Below are 17,579 nucleotides of genomic sequence, written 5' to 3'. Positions count from 1 at the left end.
TGGCGCGACCAATCACAGCTAAGTATTAAGCCGGTAGCATGAATACTTGAATTTTATTGGCTGCAGTTATTTTTTTAAATAACGATGTCAAATGATGCATTATAATTGGTGGAATATAGACGCGTTCACGTTTTTGGCTTGATTTAAGTTCGATAAATTTAACCATGTTTTTGTAGAATAAATTAATAAAGAAGGTCTTTTTGGTGAGTTTTGATATTTGTTTAAGATAGATGAGATTTAGGAATACTAGAAAAAACTTCAGCTTTATAACTTTGAAATAACACTAAAACTCTGAAAGATATAATAATGATGTTATCAATAAACTTGAAAAGTATAAAAGTACTTAAAACTTGATTTATAAGATTAATTTAACTCCTTAAAACCAAAGTATTTTGTTTTTTTGTTGTGATTTTTAGTTATCTTTACTATTTATTGAATCTTTAGTTTTTTTGTCACTTTATTTCACTGTCAAATTGACGTCAAACCAGTTAAACGTCAAAACATTTGCACCTATGCGTCATTCGATTTGCTATTGTGAGTTGTTTGGTGCTCAATATTTTCCCCAAATTATCATAAGTTTGATTTTTATGTAATAGTAAAATGAAATAAAATAATTTAATCGCAAAAAATAATGTGCTGTACGGTATTTTGTAGTACTCGAATTATTTACACAAATTAAGCGATATGAATACATTTAAGCTGCTGAAATTCTTTTTATTATGTGTTATACCTTTTTCTTTATGCCAAGAAAGAAAGAGCGATGGAATAACATTTCATTACAATAATACGTAAGTACAAATATTTAAACCTCATCAAACGTAGTTATTTGTTTAATAGAAACAATCAATCTTTTCCTTGAAAATTTAATTCACTTTGCAATTAAATGTCGTGTTTCATGAAATTAGATATGAATTTAGGACATAGATGTCGATTACAATATAAACATAACAAAGAACGTAAGAAAAATACTGAATGCAAATTATTTTATTGATTTCACAATAAAATAATTAAACTGGTCAGAAGTATTCCAATAAACCTTATTTGTTATAAGTTAATACTGACTTCCTGTTAGGTATACAATGTATTCTAGTAAAACATAGATAATGTTTATCACAGGATGCTTAAAGTACTTTACATTATTATTTCATATATCTTTATTTACTTAATAAATAAATAACTTTACATGAATTGTATAAAAATAAAACATGTAAAAAATAGGGCACTTCTGGCTGCCATATGTGATGACTCCAGCAACCGGTGGTTAGGGCTCCAAAGTACTTTATATTATTAACATTATTGGTACATATTTTGACAAAGAATAAGTCAATAAGTTTGATAATTATTTAATATCGACAGTTCAAAATTGTTGGCTATGTGTGTTTGTTTTGTCACTACAATACCAGTCTATTAAGGATGGTATTTGACTTCATATAAATTGAATTTGATACTTCATTCGCGTCATTTATCAAACTAATCTATCTTATTTAGACATACTATAGTTTATATACAAATTAGCTGTCACCTACAACTATGTTAAATAAAAAAAAAATTAAGTAGTCTCAATGTATTCCACCCTATTCTCTACATCTATGTTAAATTTCATGGAGATCCATTTGTCTGTTTAGGAGATACCTTCTAACAAATATACAGTTAAAAATACAAACTTTCACATTTATAATATTGGAAAGATGTGGCTTTCTAGCAGTTGTCCATTTTACTATCTTAAATTTTCATTTGTTATTTACTTTTGTTGATAAAAGACACAAATGTTTTTTTCTAATCTAAGTAAATAAATAATCTATATGCTTTCTATATGTATACAGGCGGTATTTCCAGACCAATATGACTTAGAGTCCTTTAAGAAGCGAGCCTACAACTTCCTCAAAGGCTGGCAACGCATCTGTAGTACCCTTGGTGTTGTGGATGTCCATGGGCGTTGTTGACCACCTTTGTGTTCCCGCCGCTTGTTTGCCCTCTTCTCATATAAAAAAAAACTACTCAAGTGTCAATGATCATTTTATATGGTCATTGAATTATAATCTATGTTCTTAACCTTTGAACTGCCAATGCAATATAATTATATAAAAGTTTATTTCTTACTTTGTTGTCTATTGTTTATTTATGAATATTACTTCTTACTAATATTATAAATGGGAAAGTTTGGATGGATGCTTGTTAGAGTTTGTAGCCTAAACTGCTGAACAGATCTTGATTAAATTTGGCATAAATGTAGATAGTGATGAAGAACACAAGTGGTATTTATTATTAATAACTAGCTTTCGCCCGCGACTCCGTCCACGTGGAATAAAAAAAAAAGTGAGTACCCTAAGAGTTCTTCCAGACAATCCTCTACAACTATACCGAATTTCATCTAAATCCGTCCAATCGTTTAGGCTACAAACTCTAACAAACATCCATCCATCTAAACTTTCGCATTTTTGATATTAGTATGAAGTATGATAGCTTGAATGATTCTTTTTAATTCCAGGTATATGTATGGTGTTTCATATATAGTAAACGTTAGTAAAAATGATGAATACATTATGGAGTTTGCTGGGGTAAGTCTGTCATATACAATATTCCATTTATATTAAAAAGATCTTTATTACTTGTAACATAGGGTTCAAAATATGATAAACATTAGATGCTTGTTGAACATTCATTTAAAATTATGTTTGCAAGGACCAAGATGCGTATGACACTCCGGCGCGTGTGACAGTGGCAAGCGACTTCGCTAATGGCACCTATCCATTATTCATTACTGCTAGACAACAAAAAGGTAAGAACAAGGATAAGCTTAATATGACAGAAAGAAATAAAGTTTGATATTGTTAACCTGGTATTAAGAGAATGTTTTTTTTTTACTTTTAATCAGTTTTTTGATTGTTAAAATCTTTGAATCATGTCCCCTAGTTGAGACTGCATATTCAAAGGCCGGCAACGCATCTGTAGTTCCTCTGGTGTTGCGGATGTCCATGGCCGTCGTTGACCGTCTCTGTGTTTGTTCGTTTGCACCTTTCTGTTATAAAAAAAAGGGACTAGTTGTAGTGATGGGAAATTCAACTAAAATTGATGATTTATAAATCAGCTCATAAGCTGACCTATAGTTCACATGAATCGGAGAACCGGCTCACAGTTTGATTAGTATTTAATAAGCCATAAGCACATGGTTTTTTGGAATTACTTTTTAGCAGGCTACCAGCTCATCAGCTTCCATGGTTATGGTACATCATACAGGGGCCACCCTAGTTTGGACACCAGTCCCCTGCACTGAGAGAAAATTAATAAAGTTATTTTATTATTTTTTTATTTTAATGCCGTTAAAATTCGTTGGCGGCTCTTTTTTATAACAATAAGTGGCAAACGAGCAAGCGGCCACCTGAATCCGCCAAAATGGCGAAGCGACCGCTGCCCATAAACATCTGCAATTGCAGATGCGTTGCCTACCCTTATTCGACAGAGGAGGAGACGCACATAAAGAGGATGTTTGCCCTTTCTATGCATCTCCTTCTCCGTCAAATCCACTTCCTCCTCCCATTCTCTCCTTAAAAAAGAGGGTGGTAAAGAGAAAGGTAGTTAAATTAGGGCTCTCAAACGACAAACGCTTTAAAAGCACTCCTATTTTCGTAGAGTACAGTATGAGTACTCTAAGCAGTACTTTTGAGCCTCACACAGTCTCGTATTGGGGTAAGCCTATTGGTTACTCTGTTTAAGGTGTCTTCTCATGGCAGCTGCCGATGCTGGTCCAGACACCACTCCAGTTGGAGCAGTTCAGCAACATCTCGCGCACTCTCTGTCCACATAACAATATATTCTCGCAGGATGAGGACACTTGCGGTGAGAATGACATGTAATGCAGGTGTAGGGTAGAACGAAAATATTTTTCACCTAACATAGAGATAACATATTTTTATATAATACCTAGTTTATGTTATGCCAGTAAAGTTTAAAATTAGCACTGGTATAGACAATGGCGCCGGTGAATTTTAACAGTCTATGCCAGTTCTACGCTACTGTCCAACTGTCCTGGGTTAATGTAAACTTGGGACTGGCTGGAAAAAGAATTATAAAAAAAGTAACTATTAATGCTTAAATATGACTATATCAAATATCTTCCAAGCTGTTGTAATGTTTTTAAAATATTTGAAAGTAAAAAAAAAACAGTTGGTACAATAGAACCTCGATAACTTCAAAAAATAATATGTTCCCTTCCCATCAGAGCCCAAAACCTCTATAACACAGACCCTTGATAACTTAAAACCTAAAAACTTAAAATATTTTGTGTTTCCCTTGGACTTTAACTTATCGAGTTTCTATTGTAGTTGCCACAGCGAGATTTTGTGAAAGTAATTACGGCAGTCTATAAAAAAACGCTTTACCGTTATCGTAGTTTTGTTTTGTAAAACCAACAATACCTATATTCGTATTTATAAAACATTCCTGATTAGAACAACACTTTTAAGTGCATACGAATATTTTTCAACTTCTCACTATTTGAATAGTTACATAGGTTTCTTTACATTTTATTAGGGTTTAAAAGGATATTAATAAGCGCCAATAGCGTAATGGTTTGGGGTACGGACTACCGATCTTGCGGTCGAGGGTTCGAATCCCGCCATTCGATTGTCGTGAACCATATCCTAGCAAGCCTAGTGGTTAGTTGGAATGGTTAAATGAAATGTTAGTAAATTAACAAAAATCTACTAATATTTTTTTATAAAAAAATATATATTCGAGCTGTTAATATTGTTTTTTGTTTGTCCAATGCCGCTTAGTTAAAGGAGACAGGACGGCCTACTGTCCACACATGATACGTATGATTTGATTATGTTTACACGCGTTTCATACAATTTGCTACATTTTGAACTTTTTATAATACAAATAAAGTCATAAACAAGCAAGCAATAAAGCAAGATTTTATTTATCGTCAATATCGTTTTATCTATACAACATTATAAAGAGGAAAGATATCTATTTTTGTATGTATTGAAATAACTCAAAAACTACTGGGCAGATTTAAAAAATTCGTACATCGTTAGAAAGGTAAATTATCTGTAACATAGGCTACATTTTTTTATTTCACGCGGGCGAAGTCGGGAGCAACAGCTAGTATAAAATAAATCATACTAATATTGAAATGCTAAAGTTTAGATTGATGTTTGTTAGTTTGTAGCCTAAACTGCTGAACGGATTTCGATGAAATTTGACATTTGTAGAGGATAGTCTGGAAGAGGACATAGGCTACTTACTTTTGTTTTTTTTATTCCACGCGGACGGAATCGCGGGCGAAGGCTAGTTAAATATTAAAGTTGAATAAATAATTAAAATATTCCATGATTGTTGTGTACAATATGTGCACCTTTGTAACGTGTGATTTTTATGTTACAATGAACTTAAAACCCTTCAAGATATTTAGATATATGCCAACAAGGATTTTTGACCTAGAGAGCATAAACCAAACTAAATTATAACAGCTGATTCACGATCTGTCAAATGTCACAAAATTCCTTTTTGTAATGATTATCTAAAAGCCTGTGTGGGTTTTACATATTTCTGACTCCGATATCCTTGTTTCTATATACGAATAAAATCCCTTACAATTTTCGTATAACATATTAACGCACCAATTAACAGACTAACAAAGATAATTAATAACATAATTCTTTTATAGATTTATCAACTCTGCCGCCCCCTATCGTACATCTGACGACATCATCACCTGACCCAATCAGCGTAACCATAGTAGTAGAAACAGTGCAAGATTTCTATATAAAATTAAATAAAGAAACATTTTTAAATAGTACACCAAGTCAACCGAAATATTACTTCTACCCTTTTGATCAGGAACCAAATAAAATGGTAGATATAACAACGCAAAGTATTAAAAAGAAATACATGTGTAATGAGGAATTGGATGATTCGGAAAAGAAGAAATTGGACAGATATTTCGTACAGAGTAATATGGAACAAAGTTATGGTTGGTTTTCAAGACCTAAGAGTGTTATTGTTATGATAGAATCTGATGACGATATTTGCGCTGTCGTCTCGATACAAAATATATCGGTGAGTTCATTTTATCTGAATTTTATAGCACACACCAAATTGCATTTTTTATATCAGTAGATTTTTGTTAATTTACTAATATTTCCTTTCACCATTCCAACTCTAGGCTTGCTAGGATATGGTTCACAATAGTCGAATGGCGGGATTCGAACCCTCGACCGCAAGATCGGTAGTCCGTACCATAAACCGTTAGGCTTTTGGAGCCATTTGTCTGATAATCGAATGTGTTCTTAAAATATAGGATTTTATTCCCTTATCTGACAGTGACGTCATTTTTAAGTTATCAGAGACTATCGGCCAGTGGACTGACCCTAAGATAATTTTGATAATTCATATCAGTGTGTCATAATCTTGGAAATCCCCTAACACAGTCGAATTTAACTCGTAATGTTTTAATAGTTTTGTGAGTTGAACTGTTCAGTTAAAACTGGCAGTGTCGCGGTAAATTTTTAACTGATATTAGAACTGTCCAGTTGGCCTCTATACACAGTTTTAAATAATAGTTGAACTGTTCAGTTTTGCACGCATATCATTGACTTCAGTTAAAACTGCTAGAATATGTCTTATGTTACATATGTTTTACAGTGGTAGTGCCCGCTTTAACATCTTAGCACTGCAGGGCACGCCCGGTGTAATACCACTACCACACAGAAGACAGCCGTCAAATGGAAGCAATTCCGTGTTTCGTCTGATGAGTGTGATGCCGGAGGCCTAATTAAAGTCCCTTTCCCTTTACTACCCTTTTCTCATAAGGAGAGGATGGGAATGGGAAGTGGATTTGACGGTGGAGGAGATGCATAGGAAGGGGAAATATCCTCTTTATATGCGTCTCCTCCGTCGTATAAGTGTAGGCAACGCATCTGCAATTGCGGATGTCTATGGGCAGCGGTCGCTTCGCCATTTTGCGGATTCAGGTGGCCGCTTGCTCGTTTGCCACCTTATGTTATAAAAAAAATGTGGGAATAAATGTTTTTTTAATTAAAAGAGATTGTTGTTTTGTTGCTAAACAAGTGTTTTAACAATGAAAACTGGACGTTATTTGAGAATCAATATTACATTGAAGTCTAGGGATTTAGGTATTATTTATATCAGTAAGCTTAATCACATTTCTGGTAGCTTTTAATTATTTTTACGTATTCTCAGTGTCCGGTGTTTGACAACGAAAGAGACATCCTGTATGATGGGTATTATTTGACGATGACGCGACGTGGCGGTATCACATTGACGGTAATTATTAAATTATATATAGACTTTTATAGAATAGAATATAATCATTTTTTCTAGGAATAGTGATCTATGCCAAATTTCATCGATATCCATTCAGCAGTTTAGGTTATAAACTCTAACATCTGTACATCCAGACATTTTACAATATTAGTAAGACTAGCTGTAGCCCACGACTCCGTTCTTGCAGTATTAACAAACTTAAGTAACCTATGTGTTTTTCAAATTACGTCGAAATCGAACAGTCAATGCAAACTTTCGCATTTATAATATTAGTAAGAAGTAAGGTTGATAAATCTAGGTATCAAATTTAGCTTTAAGATATTCCTATTGTCTTCCACATAACTCTTTCATACTCATCTCAGTTTCTCCCTTTATCATGTCACCTTTCACGCAATCCATCCCTTTCTAGGTCTACCTCTAAAATTTGTTTATATTTGTTCTATTTCTCTACACAGCAAGACACGTTCCCGTTAGGTTTCTACATAGTGTTCATAGTGAAGACGTCAGACGCGGACTGCACCGCGGCCACGGGCAATGCCACGCTGCCGCGCATGGCGCGCATGCTCGGCTGGCACCAAACTGACGTCAATGTCACCTCGGCTGACGGCAGACTGAAACAGTTCAAGTTAGTCAAACACTTATCTAAAACTAGCTGTTCCCACGTTTGTCAAAAACTTATTAGAATATGTCAAAATTATCGTTACCAATGACCTTGATTCCGTAATGTTGGCAGCTTGTAATTTATGTATTTCACACAAAGGTATTTTTCAAAATCATTTACCGTCTAAGTTTAATAGCGTTAAAACATATAGCCTAAAGCGTGACGTAAGTGTAGGGCTTTTTAATAAAAAGAGAATTATCCAAAAATATGCTGTAATGGGGATGTTTCCTAATGTTACAAATTCAAATAAAGTTATGTTTAATAATTTAAAGACAGTATTTTAAAACCTATAATAACATTTGGAGACCTTAAATGTTTGTCTCCATTGAAATATAAATTAAAAACGCTGCAATATTTTTTACCCTCCATTACTCTATCTCAAACACCATCAGAGCTCGGTGACGTAGCTTCTTCGCAAACAACATGGCAGTGTGACCAGCTTCAGTGAATGTCAGTGCATTTTGTATTTATAATTTTTTTTAATGATTATAATAATTGAGTTTGCGTGTGTTATATTATGAGGACTCCATTATTAAGTGTTTTTATATTTAAAACATATTTTACGAGCAAATTTTTCGATCATTATGACGAAAAAAAATAGTAAAAATTATTTGAATAGCTAATTTAATTTACGTCTGGTCACTTTGAATGACTTTGACAGACCGCGACGCGAGGTTTGTTAGCAAAGAAAAGACGTCATGTCATGGGGCGTTTTCGCGGTCTTTCGAGAAGTTGGTTTTAGTTAAGTTCTTTTGTAATTAAATGTTGCGTATATGATTTTATTATATTTTTTTTCTTGTTTAGATATAGTTTATCTACATAATAAAAGTAATTCCAAAAATTAGGAAACATCCCCATTGCTGACATATTAAGCAACAAAGAAATGTATTTACGCTTTCTTATAATAGTATAGTTAGATAAAGATTGCTCACGACTTCGTTCACGTGCAATAAAAAATATACGCCTGTTACTCAAGGATAACGTTAAAAGAATTTTTGAAATCGGCCAAGTTATGTTTGATTTATTTATATACATACAAAAATACAAATATTTCCTCTTTATAATATTAGTATAGATTAGAACGCTGCAATTAAAAAAATCACGCGGACGAAGTCGCGAGCAATGACTAGTTTAGATAAAACTAACGGCTTAGTTAACTCATAACGTCATAAAAATACATTTCAAAGTATTTGTTCTCCAGATTCAAGATAATCCAGACGATATCGTACCAAGAATACGTGGTGGCAGCAGTAGCCGCGCTCTGCTTCTTTCTCTCCTTCTACGTGGCATTCCTCATCGCCCTGGTCTTCCAGAGGAACACTCCTGGCTCCACAGTCTCCAGTCAAAGTGAAGGTTAGGATTTTTTCCAACTTAAACACATTTCAGACAGGGTAAATTTGAATTGAATTGTTATTTAAAAGGGGTCCTAAAATCACGAAATTACGAGGTGTATACTAGCTTTGACCAGTGACTATGTCCGCGAGAAATTATAAATCAAAAGTAGCCTCTGTTTTTTTTCTAGATTGTCCTCTACATCTATGCCTTTCATAGAGTTCTTTTCAGTCATTTAGGATATAAACTATAACATCCATCCATCCAAACTTTTGCATTTAAAATGTTAGTAACTGTAATAAGATTACTTTATACTATAACTTAGTCAATACTAACTTAAGGTTCCAAAAAGTTGGATCGTATCGTATCGTAGCTAATAATTAAAAAATAGATATAAGGGGGGGGGGTCTAAAACAACACCAGGTGGGGGTAAAACACTAAAACCGTAATTCGACCAACCCTTAACGCTTATACGTGCCCTTAAATATTGTATTTTCAGAAGGTATATCGACAATAATGCCACGTGGCAGTAAAGAGCCGCTGGCGAGGCGCAGGCGGACTGTGAACACGTCCGACGGCAGCGGCAGCTACCGACAGAATGTGGCCGAAGACGCGCAGCCGATACGCACGGGTGAGCGTTAAATTGAAATTTTCGTCTACCCGCACTTTTTTTCTTGTTTCTGAACTTTTAAACCAGTAATGTATCGTTTTTCAAACTGTATGTAATATTTTGCTACACAACTTTTTATTACAGACTTAAGAATAATGAAGTTGCAAATAAAAGTCTTATAACTTGAACTTAAAACCGTTATTTTGTTATTAAATCTTCATTTACAGCGAGTAAATTAACTAAGTTTTTGTTTATTTCTTTTACAAATAGACCGTAGTTCGAGTTCTGACACAGAATCTGACTTTGATGATACCGCGACAGTGGAGAATGGCGACTACCTTCAAAGTGGTAGATTATGTGTGGCTAATCTTTCTAGGTAAGTTGTATTAATTAATATTTTAGTCTTATATAATCTTATTAAATCTGAAGTGCTTAAATTCTAATAAATTCCTTTGTTGAAATGTTTGATATAAAATTATGATGGGCCTAATATACACCCTTGAGGCACACCTTATGTTACATTTTAAATATAAGTTTAAAGTTTTAAATTCTCATATTCATTATGTGTTATATTAATATAAATGACAAGAGAAACAAATTAAAAATTATTTCCAAGCAGCTAGGTAATCTAACATTGATTATAAAGATAATTCAGTTTGTCAAACGCCATGCATAAATCAACTAACTAAAGTCACTCAAACATAGTAAAATACGCTCAAATTTAATAAAAATTTAATACAATTTTATCCGCTAAACATTTAATTCCAATTATTCAATTAAGTTTACAATTCTTACCCCTATAATTAAAATAAATGGTATTTATGATATTCCTAGATGTCGTCCGCGCGTGCTGTCTGCGCGCTCCAAGATGTATCTCTGGAACGTGCTGACTGTGGCCATCTTCTACACGCTGCCAGTTGTGCAGCTCGTTGTCACATACCAGCGAGTAAGTGACACATTTGTCGCTATAGTGACATAAATACGCCTTGAGAGTTATATCAAATGTCCATATTAATTATATTTAAATGAATTCCCAATGGGTGTAAATTTTATTTTGTGAGGCTTTTTAGTTTATTTTACAATAAAAGATGAAACTTATTGTAATATAAAATGTTTTATAGCATGTCAGTAAGGGTGACACTAAAAAAGCAAAAAAAAATGAGAAGCAAAAGGTTAGAGTGGTATGGACATGTTATGCGACGACAGGAAGGGGACATAAACCAGAAAGTGTTAAGAATGAATGTGGATGGCTACAAAGGTAGAGGAAGACCGAAGAAAGTATGAATGGATTGTGTGAAAGAGGATATGCTTAAAAAAGGAGTGGATTCAGATATACCAGCTGATAGAGATGTATGGAAGAGCAGCACTGTGCCGACCCTCTGTAAGGGATAAGGGCAAATTGATGATGATGAGTAAGTGTGGCACTAAACTTGACTACTAACATAGTACCTTTAAAAAAGTTACCGGTTAAAATATGTTGTTCACTATGTCTAATCTATATATTTCTTAAGTCTTTGGGAGTACATTTAAATATGACGGCTAATAGAGATGAATGGAACACTGTTATGTATGAGGGTAGTTTTAAAAAGTATCGTGTCTTTGAACGAAATTTATTTTCAGTTGTTGAACCAGTCCGGCAACCAGGATCTGTGCTACTTCAACTTTCTGTGCGCTCACCCGCTTCTGGTGCTCTCGGACTTTAACCACGTGTACTCCAACCTGGGCTACGTGCTGCTCGGAGCGCTCTTCCTGCTGCAGGTGTGGCGCCGGCACCAGCAGCACCGCGCTGACACCGCACGAGAGGTACTGACAAACCACTCCACGACACGCCTGCTGTATAACATGACTCGCCCCACTGTGTACATGCCACGCCCCCTGTATAACAAGCCACGCCCATTGTATAATATAACACGCCCACTGTACAACATGACACACCCTGTGTAAAATGTCACGCCCTACTGTATGTTATACCACCCACTTGATGTAGTAGACAAGTGGAGTATGTCATGTAATGACGTGATGTACTTAATTGTAAAACTTGACATATCGCACCGAATAACATGCCACACCCCATGTTTAACGTGCCACGCCCTCTGTTTAACATGCCACGCCCCTCTGTAAACATACCCATTGTATAACTTGACACTTCCCACCACACTCGAAGCCACGACCCCAACATACGCTGTGCCACAAACTACATATATATACCAGTCATAATTTCCAATAAATATGTGATCAAAGTAATGTGTGTGTGCAGAAGGAGATGGGCATCCCGCAGCACTTCGGGCTGCTTTACGCGATGGGCGTGGCGCTGGTGAGCGAGGGCCTGCTCTCCGCCGCCTACCACGTCTGCCCCAACAGCATGAACTTCCAGTTCGGTACGACTTCTGCATCTTATACCCTGACGCCATCACTTTTAACAGGGTGACGTCATCATTTATAGCAGTGTGACGTCAACTCTTCTAACTGTGTGATGTCATGACTTATAACAGTGTCACTACAACTTTTAACGTCGTGACGTCATCACTTATAACAATGTGACGTCACTATAAGTTAGTTATCTACGTCTATCTATACATGTAATAAATTGGAGTGTCTGTTTGTAAAAGCAAAAGAAAAATTATAGATTTCGGGAAGATGGTGTATTACCGTTGCTAATATGAAAATCCCATTTAAATTATTTTTTATTTAAATCTCCAAAAAGACCAATCGAGTCTTTCACTGAATGGTAGCTGATATAGACGGGCATATTATAGGCTACTTTTGTATCTTTATCATGGACGGAGTCGCGGGCAACAGCTAATTGTTTATATTTTTGTATTACAGATACATCGTTCATGTATGTGACGGCGGTGCTGTGCATGGTGAAGATCTACCAGGCGCGACATCCGGATATCAATGCGCGGGCGCACGCCACCTTCGGTGTGCTCGCACTCATCATATTCATAGGTAAAATTATCGTTTTAAACAACAGAGCGTCGGTGGCTCAGTGGTTTGAACACTTGACTTGTAATCTACAGGTCTTGGGTTCGAATCCCGCTGTACCAATGTGATTTTCGATTTTTCGAATTTTCATATGTACATAATTTACCTGACGTTCTTACGGTGAAGAAAAACATCGTGAACCAGCACATATCGGCGAAGAAATTCAAAGATATGTGTGAAGTCAACCAACCCGCACTTGGCCAGCGTGGTTGACTATGGCCTAGTCACCCCTAATTAGGGTAGGCTCCGAGCCCCTCGGTGGGGACGTATAGTGAGCTGGTGATGATGATGATGATGAGCACGCGGCATAAATAAGAAGGTGGATCATAGAAGGAATTTATTTCCCATACTTTCTACGAATCTGCTCCTTCGCCAACCAGGATTGGAAAGGGAAGGGAATCTAAATTAGGGCTCCTGATCGCTTTAAATCTGATAATAGCAGAAATAAGAACAGCATTCAGAATAAAAGAAGGAAGAGTAAGAAAGAAAAATAATGGAGGGGGATGAGATGTCGTTTTCTTATTTCTGTTTATCGACAAGGTACTTCTCTCTATTATTTTTTTCTTTGCAGTCTATCTTTTGGCTTCGTATTATAATTGTTATTTATCTTTTTTTTATTGTTACAATTATCTGTGTTCAGGTCTGGTGGGTGTGCTAAACGCCAACTTCTACTTCTGGGTGGGGTTCACGGTGCTGCACCTCTTCACCTGCCTCGTGATGACCTTCCAGATATACTACCTCGGCAGGTTTAGATTTGGTGAGTTAGGAAGTTAGGGAAAAAATAAAAAAAGGGAGTTTTGTTATTTACCTCGAATTTATATGGAACATTTCCGTGGAGTATAAAAAAATAGGTCGATATTTGTGCCAAGTTTCATTAAAATCTGTCAAGACATTTTAAAAATATTTAGTAATCAATAACTTTCAAATTTATGAAGTAGGATTATTTAAAATCGATATAAAACAATACTATAGTGTAAAAAAAACGATTTTTGGTGGAAACTTTTTCTTTAGTTTACTTTTAGGCTTAGACATTAAAAATGATATAATAAAAAATGTTTACATATTTAAGATCGTATATAGTACATTACCGGTATTTTCTTGCAATAACTAAGCCAGTATTGTATTGTGGGTTAGATTGCGGCGTGTTGTGGCGCGCTGTCCGCGAGGTGGCGCTGCGGCCGCGCGCCGCCGTCACGCCCGCGCGCTGCGGCCGCTGCGTGCTGCTGCTGCTCGCCAACCTCGCCAACTGGGCACTCGCTGCTTACGGGTATGCATAAAGACCGATTTCCATCGACCTTCACTCCAATTTTAGTCCCTTTCCCTTTCCACCCTTTTCTTAAGAGGAAATGATGGGAAGGAAAAGTGGATTTACGGGGGATGAGACGCATAGGAAGGGTAAGTGTCCTCTTTATGTTCGTCTCCTCCGTCAATCAAGGGTAGGCAACGCATCTGCAATTGCAGATTTATGGGCAGCGGTCGCTTTCCATTTCGGTGGATTCAGGTGGCCGCTTGCTCGTTTGCTATCTTGTATTATAAAAAAAAAACGAAATTACAATTTAAATAGCCTATGACATTCCTGCCTATGTTAGCTACTTTCCAATCAAAGGTCTGTTAAAATCGGTCAAACCGTTCAGTAAATAAGGTGGAACAGACGTGCGTAGATATAAAAAAAAATATTTTTTTCACAACACAACCTTGTTTATTAGATAAGCATTATTTTTATTATATACAGTCACCCCATTGTTATATACTTGCCAAAAACATGAAATTATGTATAAAAATGAGTGTAAATGTTGTCTGTTTGTGTAGTGTGGCACAGCACAGTCGTGACTTCGCGTCACACCTGCTGTTGGTGCTGATGAGTAACCTCTTCCTCTACACGCTATTCTACATCGCAATGAAGCTGCTGCACAGGGAGTCTATACGATGGTACAGGTGAGCTATACCGACATTAGTATAATAGTTTTGAAAAATTTAAATAGATGGCGCTATTTTATATTCACAAATACCGACTTCATAAAAAGTTTTACTATTTCAGAAGTAGATGGCGTTGTTAATAAATTTTGTTTTGCTGTTTAAAAGTAGATGGCGTTGCTCGAAGTTAAATTATTATTTTTAAATATCTTCTAGTTGGGTGTTCATCGCGCTGACGTACTCGGTGTGGTTTGGTTCCAGCTACTTCTATCTTGATCTCAGCACCAACTGGGCTGTGAGTATATATTTTAAATCATTTTTTTACACTGAAGTCTAATAAATAAACTTTAGCTGGAAAATTTTAATTAGTTTACCGCATTCCAGCCGTTAATTAATCGCCAAAGAGTTAGCTAAGTTACATTCATGTAAAAAAACTACGTCTTTAGTTATAAAATAAACTAAACAGTCTCACAAATGAAATATAAACATTTAAATATGATTGAGACACCTATTGGGAAAAAAAAACATCTAAATAAGTTATCGTGACTTGGTTTTGAGGACATATCAACAGATGGCGTTAGTAGATCACGAAAAAATTCTCAAGTGAAGTGTCTGCTTCCTTTATATATTTTTTGAATATCTTTGACTACGAGTTTAATAAGTTGTCATTATATGCTTGCAGCTAACTCCAGCGCAGTCTCGTCAGAGCAACCGCGTGTGCTCGCTACTGGAGCTATACGACTCTCACGACGTGTGGCACTTCCTCTCCGCCACCGCCATGTTCTTCTCCTTCAACATGTACCTCACCATCGACGACAACCTCGCACACGTGCCGCGCACTGACATCATGGTCTTCTAACACGTCTACTGGACGGCCATGTGGTCTACACCGCAATGTTGTCTACTAGATGGTATTATGGTCTACTGGGCGGCCACGTGGTCTACTAGATATTGTTATGGTCTACTGAACTGGACGACCTCTTGGTCTATTAGATGCTATTATGGTCTACTAGATAGTGCTATGGTCTATTAGACTGGAACTCGGTCTACTAGAGAGCGGTATGTATACTAAACTGTGCTAAGGTCTAATCGATTATAACAGTATTCTAGACTACTTCATGGTCTAAGACCACAAAATATGAAAATGGTCTAGACTATGCTGTATGAAGACCACGGTCTTTTTGACCACTTTAATTATGGGCATTGGTGAATGGTACAATGATCTCAAAATAAGGCAATTGTTACAAAATGATCCCTTTTTGCTTTTTAATTCCGCGTGCGAGCGGCATCAAAGCGTAACTTTAAGAGTTGGGCACACATTTGACTAAACTATCGCACGACTGTTGTGCAATTATCGATTGTTGTAGCCAATTCGACTGTTTAGTTGCACTAAAAATCGAGTAGTGTATCGTATAAGGTGACAATGACACTAAACAGTTTTGCGATAGTTTAGTCAAAGGCGTAAATATTCTAAAATATATTAACTATATGAGTCGTGATAGTTCTTGAAGCCTTATTAAATAATATAGTTATAGAAATAATTATTGCAGATTTTTAAATAAGAAACTTGAAGCACATGACATTTTCATTACAATTTTTCGTGATATATTTGATTTGGTGCTTTTGTTTTATTTACCAAAATATTGTATTTTTCTCGTTTTTCAAATCGATTTTTCCACACATTTTTAGTTGATATCGATGTTAGTTGAAGTTTTTATGTTCTTTAGCATTTATTAACAAAAAGAATAGATATTTTATCTGTATAAAATAATTGACAATCTAAAATGGTACTCAAAAACTTTATTGTAATATAGTTTTAAATATATTTGAATGTACATAAAGTGATATTAAATAAATCAGAATATAAATATATATGTAGATATTTTATGCGCTAGATTTAGAATTATCCTATAAAATAGTGTATTTGTTGTCACTAAGAGATTTGCGGTTGAAAAGATTTTATTTATAGGTTAGGACAAGGATTTTGTAGTCTAAAATATGTGAACTGACTAATTTTTTGACTATTAAGGGAATGACAGCTGCACAAGGTTATGTTTATTTAATTATTTTGATTTATTGTTAACTTGTATATATCTATGTTTTGTTTTTAAATTCAAAATTTTTGACTAAAAATTCGTATTTCCTTTGTCAATGTCAAAAAATGCTGTAACATCTATGTCGATTTATATTTTATTTAAAAAACTATATTCATTAACGTAAAGATTACACATATGACGTATTTTTTTAGAAATGTTAAATGACATGTTAAATACATGAAAATATTGATTGTGTGATTTGCAGTGTCATTTAATTTTTATTACCAAAGAGTTAGTCTTGAAAATGTATGTAACTTGTGGTTTGCTTACCCATTAGTTATTGACACGAAGTTTAGTGTTTAGTAAATTCATCACATAAAATAAGTTTAATGTTATAAAATTATCGTAATTGTCACTAGAGCACATCTATCTATATTTTATGATAAACGACGCAATCTGTTGGAGAAAAGTTTAACTTTCAAACACAAAGGTCCGTTTCATTCTGATATATGCAAAAATTTTTGTGCGAATGTTTCAGCAGGAATAAGATTGTGTAAATAAAATTGCTTTTTATACAAACATGTTTTTTTTTTTATTTTTACTGACTTGTAGATATTCTACGTTATATTTCATGGCAATCAGAATATACAGGGTTATTGGTTATTCGATACATTCCCACTAGGAGGTGATAATTTGAGATAATTTTGACTATGTGCATTATACAAAAGTTAACCATTTTTAAGTTACCATG

At 35.1% G+C, this 17,579-nt stretch overlaps 1 protein-coding gene across 1 annotated transcript; it reads left to right on the top strand.

Moving 5' to 3' along the window:
* Nucleotides 1-501: 501 nt before the first annotated feature.
* On the top strand, nt 502-16,368 carry LOC106101646 (SID1 transmembrane family member 1-like). Its single transcript, XM_013280952.1, has 19 exons — nt 502-788; nt 2,489-2,558; nt 2,683-2,779; nt 3,715-3,837; nt 5,672-6,063; nt 7,207-7,290; nt 7,746-7,915; nt 9,153-9,304; nt 9,783-9,914; nt 10,164-10,269; nt 10,728-10,839; nt 11,514-11,696; nt 12,151-12,271; nt 12,720-12,842; nt 13,519-13,635; nt 14,013-14,145; nt 14,688-14,813; nt 15,009-15,087; nt 15,475-16,368. The coding sequence occupies exons 1-19, from the start codon at nt 685-687 to the stop codon at nt 15,649-15,651; spliced, it is 2,601 nt and encodes an 866-aa protein (XP_013136406.1). The 5' UTR covers nt 502-684; the 3' UTR covers nt 15,652-16,368.
* The last annotated feature ends 1,211 nt before the right edge of the window (nt 16,369-17,579 follow it).

Source organism: Papilio polytes, unplaced genomic scaffold (assembly GCF_000836215.1).
Source record: "Papilio polytes unplaced genomic scaffold, Ppol_1.0 DF823969.1, whole genome shotgun sequence".
Lineage (NCBI taxonomy): Eukaryota > Metazoa > Arthropoda > Insecta > Lepidoptera > Papilionidae > Papilio > Papilio polytes.
This window is presented reverse-complemented; position numbering and strand designations above follow the sequence as displayed.

Coding starts and splice junctions, on each gene's coding strand:
- LOC106101646 (XM_013280952.1), top strand. CDS start 685: ATGAATACATTTAAGCTGCTGAAATTCTTTTTATTATGTGTTATACCT. Junction 7,291..7,745: donor GTGGCGGTATCACATTGACG/GTAATTATTAAA, acceptor TTCTCTACACAG/CAAGACACGTTCCCGTTAGG. Junction 12,843..13,518: donor CGCACTCATCATATTCATAG/GTAAAATTATCG, acceptor ATCTGTGTTCAG/GTCTGGTGGGTGTGCTAAAC.